The sequence below is a fragment of the Mycetomoellerius zeteki genome, unplaced genomic scaffold (genome assembly GCF_001594055.1).
Source record: "Mycetomoellerius zeteki isolate Tzet28-1 unplaced genomic scaffold, Tzet1.0 scaffold73, whole genome shotgun sequence".
NCBI classification, from domain to species: Eukaryota; Metazoa; Arthropoda; class Insecta; order Hymenoptera; family Formicidae; genus Mycetomoellerius; species Mycetomoellerius zeteki.
In genome coordinates, this window is record NW_017257753.1 from 86322 (window position 1) to 95059 (window position 8738).

General features: G+C 29.3%; 1 protein-coding gene across 2 annotated transcripts; it reads right to left on the minus strand.

The window, feature by feature from the left end:
• Positions 1-263: 263 nt before the first annotated feature.
• Positions 264-7115, minus strand: LOC108729409 (tubulin-specific chaperone E-like). Of its 2 annotated transcripts, none has more exons than XM_018458519.1 (3): positions 6819-7115; positions 6315-6485; positions 264-398 (listed from the first exon to the last, which is right to left on the minus strand). In XM_018458519.1, coding segments are annotated over exons 1-3 (258 nt in total). In that variant the 5' UTR covers positions 6820-7115; the 3' UTR covers positions 264-312. The 2 variants fall into 2 exon arrangements, with proteins under 2 accessions (XP_018314021.1, XP_018314022.1); XM_018458520.1 differs by lacking the exon at positions 264-398 and adding an exon at positions 1037-1180.
• Positions 7116-8738: the final 1623 nt, after the last annotated feature.

The following is an 8738-nucleotide window of genomic DNA, read 5'->3' on the forward strand; positions in this document are numbered from 1 at the left end:
AAGATATTCAATTTAAATGGATAACTCTGTATGTAAAAAGAAAACAAGTCTCCTCTTTTTATGTTCTTGTATGTAAAATTTTAGATACTGAAAAAAAGAGAAACGGAAGATAAAGATTTTGAAGTATGTAAAAAAAGTGAACGCAAAAGAGTAACTTATCAGCGTAATTTTTCAAAACAACTAAATAAGTCATATAACATGGGATATCACGAATGAAGGATTTCTTCGTAAATAATCAAGAATCTTTGTTATTATGTCATGTTTATTTTCTATCACAGCTGTAAAAGGTAATTACGATCAAAATAGTCGCTGTCAATACTTGAGAACTGAAGGTTTAATATAACTTAACGTTATGGTTGGATCTTCCTTTCCTACGATTCCATGTTCAATAGAAGAAACTATAGCAAAAAAAACAGAATTGAACGTGATTATTAATAAACATGGAGTGAAAAAATTAGCGAAAGAGGTTTGATCTATTTTCCTTTATCTTTTTTTAAAAATTTAAAATAATCCAGGATTGTTAATAATTTTTTCGTGATTCTTCGAAGAAAGCGAGCGAAAGATAGAGATAGAAAGAGAGAGAGAGAGAGAGAAAGAAAGCGAGCAAAAGTTACATTAGACACAACATTTGAAAATATAATTAAATTTTAACGTTGCAATGTAATGAGAAATAAAGTTAATTAAAATTAAGTATAGAACAAAATATTTTATTTCATAAATTTTACGAGTTTTTCGATTATTATTTCGCGATGGTTTATTTCAAATCAGGTGACGATTTTAAACAAGTGAACACGTACAAAGAAAAACATTTTAAAGATTAATTATATAAAAATCCATTTATTTTGTATCTTTGACTTATTCCTTTTGACTTTAAATATAAACTGTGCCTGGAAGTCAAAGAATCTCACATGTCATATATTATGGAATATAATATGATTTTTAAAAATAGAAATCAAATAAAATTCTGCAATCAATTAAAATTTGTATCACAAAGCAAAAAAAGTTCTATTGAACAATATATTTTAATAGGTGGTAAAGTTCATGCTATCTGATGATAAGTATACATGTACCTTTATACGACAATTACCCGAGCTCTATCCTTCTTTTTTCGATATTAAAGCTGGGGATTGGCTATTTTTATTGCACACGTTAAATTTTTCGCTCCGGATACCAAATAGTACTAAACAATGGACAGTTAACAATTACACGGGATTCTGGGCATTATGTGCCGCCATCAAAAGAGCTATCGATGTTAGTCTAACTCAACCTTTTTACTTTTATTTTCTTTATCTTTAAATGATATTCATGAATATAAAGATTTTGTTATATTATACACTTATACAGGAGAGAATTTTCTTTTAAAATTTACCCTGAAAATATGATAGTTGTGATACAATACAATATTTTAAACATTTTTACCATGCACTTTAGTAAAATTGATCAAACTTATTTTATACTTTATTGTAGCTTTATTAATGAATGAAAGAGATTTATATTAAAATTCTTCGAAATACAATGTTGTCCCACGACTGTCATATTTTCAGGTTAAATTCTAAGAAAAAATTCTCTTCGTGTATGTATTCATATATATGCTGTATTATTTTATATATATTATTACTAGCAATATGGTATATTACACACTGTTGCTTTAATTAGCATAAAGTTTACTATTAGTTTACTATTACTTTATATTTCTCAATTTTTCTTTCTGTTAATGATGTTTATCTGTCAATTTCCTGTTTTTCAATTAATTTTTTATTCTTATAGTTACAAAATTCCTCCTTGATATTTGTATCTATAATACAATTAATGTATTTTTCGTTTTATTCATTTCTAAATTGCATTCTATAATCAAATTGCCGTTGGAAATTATATTATATAGTTTGAAAAAACATATATACAATATATAAAATATATACGCATGTCACAGTATAACATATCATACTGTTTTTTTCTAAAATTATTTAAACAAATCTATATCTCTAGCAACTTCTTAATTATGTAAAATATAATTTTTGAGATAGGATAAAAAATTAATTTGGAATCCCAATTATTATATGACTATTGCATCGGCGGAGATGAAATACATTTTTCGAGGTGATGATGAAATTATCCTTCCATATTTAGAAGAAAGACGTATTATTTTGCATCGCGTCGGAAAAACTTTAAAGAAGAAATATGGAGGTATGTATAATTAAAGAAATATTGTATCCAAAAAAAAGATGCTTAATTCTTGATCAAGTTTTTTGAACATGAAGTGACTAAAAGTCGATTACATGTTGACTGAAGAAGTCAAGAGTCAACTTTAAAATCAGCTCAACTAATAGTCGACTCTCGGCAAATGTTCTGAAAATAGTCGATTGTTAGTCAATCTTCCAAGTCGACTGTAAATTAACTGTAAATTGACCCAAACACGAAATCGACTGAAAGTCCACTCTAAATTGAATGAGAAGTCAAGACTCTTGATTCAAGAGTCAACTCCCTGTTTAAAATTTACTAAAGAAAACTATATACGATCACAAATGCATTAACATCATACATATTTTTCGTAATTATAAAAAAATTGGTGTTTATAAATGTCACACGAGTATAAAACATTAAAATATCAAAAAAATAATAATGAAAAAATTAGTAAAATTTTAAGGACATTTACAAAAATATAAATACTATCAAAGGAAAGAGGTTAATTACAGGACACCTAATACATATACAGCTAATAGATATTATAAATATATATATATAAAATACATGATATATGTGAGACAGTTGAAAGATTTTGTTGTTTTGCAGGTTTTTTTATAAATTGCATAAGAAAATCCGAATATGATGCAGATAAATTGACGAAAATGCTCTTTGGATTTGAGTCCTATCAAGATGAAGTAATATTTCGTGGAAAATCAAGTAATTATTATTATATTAATCTCTAATAGCATAGGAACTCCTTGCCAGCTAAACGGGATGATCATAGGACGCCTGTGAACTATGAAATGAACGAATTTTTCATAATATCCTAAACATGTCCTATATATGTCCCCTATTCAGGATTATCCTGAAGACATCTTGTGCTGTTAGGGGTTGTACTATTCAACAATATGCAATAGATTCACAGAATTTTTATATCAATATATTCGTACTTAATTTAATATAACATTAAGCTAAGATATATTGAAGCTATTATGCTTGAACATATTTGAATGCAAGCATTACAAAATATCTGTCTTGGACATATTTGAATTGTCTTACGAATAATTGAAGTTCATAAAACAAGAACTAAACTTCGAATGTACATTTGTGAAATAATAATAATTGCTAGTGATGTGATCTCTTTTTTTTGTAATAAAATTATTTAAATAATATTTTACTTAAATTATTACAAAAATTATTTAATTAATATTTTACATAGACTGTATTAAAAAAATCGTTTTTTTGAACTTTCTTTTAGTTCGCCTCTGTACCAAGGCCAAATTATTAATAAGTGATTTACGAACTTATTTTCCTATTAGTTCAAAAAGTTCAGTGAAGACGTCTACGTTATTAATTGATTACCGTGCCATTCAAGTTCTCTTGCATTTTAAAGCTATTCGATATACAGAGAGTCTCCAGCTTCTTTTGAGTAAGATATTTATCGTTAAACTTTTTATAAATGGTAAATGTTCTCTAGGAAACTCCGTTTTGAGAATATTATGACTGATGAATGTAAATAAAAAAATTTTCTAACCCCTGTACCACATTTAAATTGTCGTAATGCAATATAGTATTGTATATATTTATAATACAAGTAATTTTTGTAACAAACATTACTTGATCTATCCTATCTATTTTATGATTTACTTAGCATTTACCACGAAGGAAGCTTTATAATTTCACATGAATTTATTGGCTATTGACATTTTCCACATTGTGTGTAAATTTGAATTTTTTGATAGAGAGAACCTTTTTTGGTCCCAATTAATTTTTTTACGGAAGGTTTGTATTGTAATAAAACTCATTCTTTTTCTAGCGGATGGTATAATGTTATGTCACGGTGATACAGAGGAAGTGGAAATACGCTGTTGCTTGATATATGCAGTTCAAATGGTGTGTAATGAAGTGCGGAAAATATGCGCGGGGTACAAAGGAAGCATGATCGCCCAAAACACACGGATGTCTCATATTTTGACAATAGTCGATAATTTCATATTTCATTATCAAATGAAGCACAGTGATTATTTGATGGAAACAGTACCATTTCATTACATTAGAAGTACAATGTATTAGAATAATTATATCACCGTGAGTTCACGAGTGATTGATGCATGCAAGATACCCAGTGAACACAAGTTACGTGTAACGTACCTGTGTGTTGTAATTTTCCACTCAACAATATAACTATAATATAAAAACGAAATATGTTATATGTGTTATATTACAGTTGTATTGTTGAGTGGGAAATTACAACCAACAGTTATGTTACATCTAACTTTGTGTTCATTGGGCAAAAATTGTCCTTCGTATATTTTTGTAAAATTTTTTATTAACGAACCATTTTTTATTAACGAATCATTTTACTATAATAATTCAAAGACTGATAGAATTGGATCTTATCATTAAATAATTTTTTTATTAAAATGTTTCTTTTAGTAAAAGACTTTGCTAAAAATTTCTTCACTAAAAAAAGACTTTGCTAAAGATCTTTTTAGTACAAAGTTTCTTTTAACATTTAATTGTAATTGTTCAAAATATAATTATTTGATTAAAAGTTATAATTTTTCTGTTCTAATAATTTCTGCATTTGAAATTACTTTTTATAAAAATAAAATATATTATATTCTATACAATATCAAACATGACTCGTTTTGAACACGATAATTGTTATGAAATTTTTGATTGTCAATTTTGGACGAAAATTGTGTTTAACGCAAATTTTAATATAAAAGATTAGATAATTATATTTTGAAATGTATTATATATGTGTATGCATGTATATGTATATATATATATATACACACTAGTGTATATGTATGTACATATATATACATTTAATTTCACTTTTTATACTATTTTATTTTTGGATATTATGAAAGAAATATAATAAAGTATACAAAAATAGATAGTTAAAAAGACTGTACTGAAACTGCACAAAAGAAAAAGAAAAATGGATTATTCTTTATAATTCTTTCTTTTATATATATGGTATGTATGTTATCCTAACTTCTTATTGTTTCTTCTTCTGCATATCTACTCGTATTTTATTTTAAGAGATGGAATATAAAATTGTTCAACGGTATTATTTGTATCAAGAAGTTAAACCTGCTTTTTAAATAGTTATTATGTAATTATACATTGTTTTATTTCAATTGGTATCATATTTTTAACTTGATATTTTTAACTTATTCAATAAAACTCACATTGCATTATGGATTTGAATATAATTTACTTATTACTTTTTTTAGATTAAGAATGCAGAATAAAACGTATTAATGACAGAATTCAGCAGTTCAAAAGTAAAAAAATAGCAAAGCATCAATCTTTTTCCTTTTATATAACTAGAAATCGGTCCGAGTTATCGGATAGTGAGATTGGAAAAGTGTGCACATGGACGTCCAGGGGGTGGGGCCTCCCCTGGTCGAGAGACGCGTTGAATAAAAACGTATGTTGGTGGGATTAAAATTTTAAAACACAAAGATACACAAAAAAATAACAAATAAAAAACCCGCCCAAAAAAAAAACGAAATACCTTCTTCGATATACACCTACCTTGTCGAGATGAGGAAGTTTTTAACTAAAAAGTGTAAACATTAGAAATGAATAAGTGACGAAAAAAAGTTCATCAACTCGACACTGTAGAGATTGTAGGATCACCAATAGGAAGGAAATATTTTAACATTTTTTCCTTATGTGTGGCAAGACTCTCCCTTAGAAAAAATCCTGCAGACGCCAGTGAGTATGCACACATGATATTATTATAATAGTATATGATCAATTATGTAAAACACTTTTTCACAAAACGGAGAACGTGAATCATAGCATACTACATTTATATTTTCGATCATGTCATGGAAAAATGGACAAACGTTCCCCATGTGAATTAAAGCAATGAGTACTGAGATTATTCCTTTCAAAGACAAGTATGCAATGATCAATCTTATTATGTTTCGACTGGTAGGTGCTAGGACTGTCTTCAAAAGGAGATAGTCCTAAAACTTATTAATCAAATTTCAATCAAGGATGTCGTCCAATACGGACTCTTGTCTTTTTTCGAGAACAGTCCCAGCACTCACTGAACGAAAGTGGATCAATTAATTGTAAATGCAATTTTGAGTAATGGTACTCACCATCTCTCCTTTCATCGTGAAGTATCTCTTTACCATTTAAAACCTTTAATTTCGCTATTCTTGCAATTATCAATTGTCGAGCAGTCTCTACAGTTCTGTTCTCCAAAATAGGATTTCCTCTGAATTTTAAGTTTTTTAGATTTGATAGTTTATCCAATTCATGAATTGCCACTAAAATTGTCAGAAATTTTAATTGTATCAATACAGAAAATATATTTTTTCGATTATTATCTATGAAAATTTATTATTTCTGATATGTGATTTTCCGAAATAAGTACTTGACGTAGCAATGAAGCGTAGGAAATGAAGCAGCCTCATCTGTTGATGTTGAAGATGAAAATCTAATTCTTTCTATTTTGTTTAAATTGAAATTAAGATATTCTAAGCTGTAAAGAGTTTCTCTAACTTATATAAAATATAAATTTTATGCTTTTTAAAAAATAAAAGATAATTATTCAGTTGAACTCCCACCTAAAAAAATCAATGAAATCAACGAAATCTTACTTGATGCGTTTTTGCATGAAATGAAAGAATCTGGCAATAAAAAACATCGCTCTGTCCCACGAATCGAGATATTAAGTGTTAAAGTTGACTACTATTGAGGTTAGAAAATTTGTCACAGAGACGAAAGGTCTACAATTGTAATGTTGCACATGGATTTCGACTTTTCACGCAAAACGGTTCTTACCTCCGACTTTCGCCCCTCTATCCCCTGCAAAAGGACACGAAATTTCTATAATTATAATTATAGAAGTAGTGGCCCCTTTGCAGGGAGAGAAGGGGTGAGAATAACGTGGTGAGTTTCGCGCCAAACGGCCATTTGCAAGAGGGCAGGGGTGGGTGAGAGTCGCGCGCTCCTTTGCAGGGTGGAGGGGAGGATGAGAGTGCCGTTTTGAACTCGTCCATTGATTGGCTATCGCGCCAACTTCCGCCGCGCGGCAAGCGTTGCCGCGTTCTGTGCGCAAGAGTGCAACTATTGACGGTCAAACATTCGTGCAAAGCATGTGTGTTTCGTGAAATTGAAATTTTTTTTTTAATACCAAACAGTTACAATATTTGCACTGATAATATTTGAAAAAAAATTAATACTTATATCATTGTTTATTTCAACATACAAAAAAATCATACTGTTTATTTTTTTTTTGTACTTACATCACGACGTATTGAATCTTCCCTAATCTCCATGTCCAAATTTTTTTATTTGGTTTCAACACTATCAATTCCAACTTGGTAGGTTAAGCAAGGTAAGCATTTGTAGTGACAACACAGGCAACACGACCATAGCCGTAAACGCATACGGGAAAGGTACAGAAAAATACGGAAGAGATTCGAATCACGCATCCTCCGTCCCGCATGCTGATTCCCGTATCGTGTGATTTCACCCTAAAGCCCGTATCAGACTACCAATTCTGGCTGTTGACCAATAATGGACCAATCACATTGAATCAGTCTTATTGTGATTGGTCCATTATTGATCGGCAGTCAGAGTTGGCAGTCGGGTCGGCCTGTAGTCTGATACAGACTTAAGGCCGGAATCAGACTACGCGTTGAAGATTGAGGTTGAAAATTGAAGATTGAAATTTGACCAATAAGGACAAAGCAATTTTAGCTCCTTTCGTTTCGATTGGTCAAATTTGAATTTTTCAATCTTCAATATGTCAGGAACCAAAAGCAAGAACCAATCGTATTGAAGAATTTTACAACAGTTGCAAAGCTGCTTTCTCTGCTGAACGCAGCCAATGAGTAGTCTGATTCTGGACTAAGTCGATTCGAAAAAATACGGAGATATTCGTAGGCCGGATTTAAAAAATTTGTAGAAAAATCCGTAGGTAATGCAAAACCACTGACAAGATAGCAGACAAATTGAATATTTCTGATATATTTATATCTATATAATTTGGAAATCATTTGGGGAAATTTGGGAAAAGCATTTAAACATTTGGGAAATAGTATTTTTCTTGTAATTAACAAATTTTATCTTGCGTCAAGTTAGCAGACAGCGATTTTATTTAATGTGTTTTATGAATGGAATCGATTATAGAAATTATTTGGAGAAGTACATACAAAGGCTCTTGGTGAAAAATTTTTCTCAGATCTTATTTCTATAATTTTTCAGAATATCTGTGTGATTTTATAATCTTTTCAGATTTTTTTATAACAATTGGAATACTTTTCATAGATATTTAGAATGTCTACATCTTTTTTCAGAATTTTTAAATTTGGTAATTATGAAGTATCCTAAGATTTTTATTATTTTTTGTTCTACATATTTCTGATAAAGTGTTATAAAATCTAAAATATTAGGTGCGCAACTAAGTTCCCGCTGTTTGTCAATAGATGGTTCAAGCAGTAAGTGCTGGTCGATTCTGACATAATCTAAACGTCATGAACCAAGCTTAGACATATGGTAAACAAACCGCTTCG

Excerpts from the sequence above, each read along its gene's own strand:
- LOC108729409 (XM_018458519.1), bottom strand. Across the intron at positions 399-6,314 it reads TCACGATGAAAGGAGAGATG|TTTCTTCTATTGAACATGGA; the intron begins GTGAGTACCATT and ends TTTTTGCTATAG.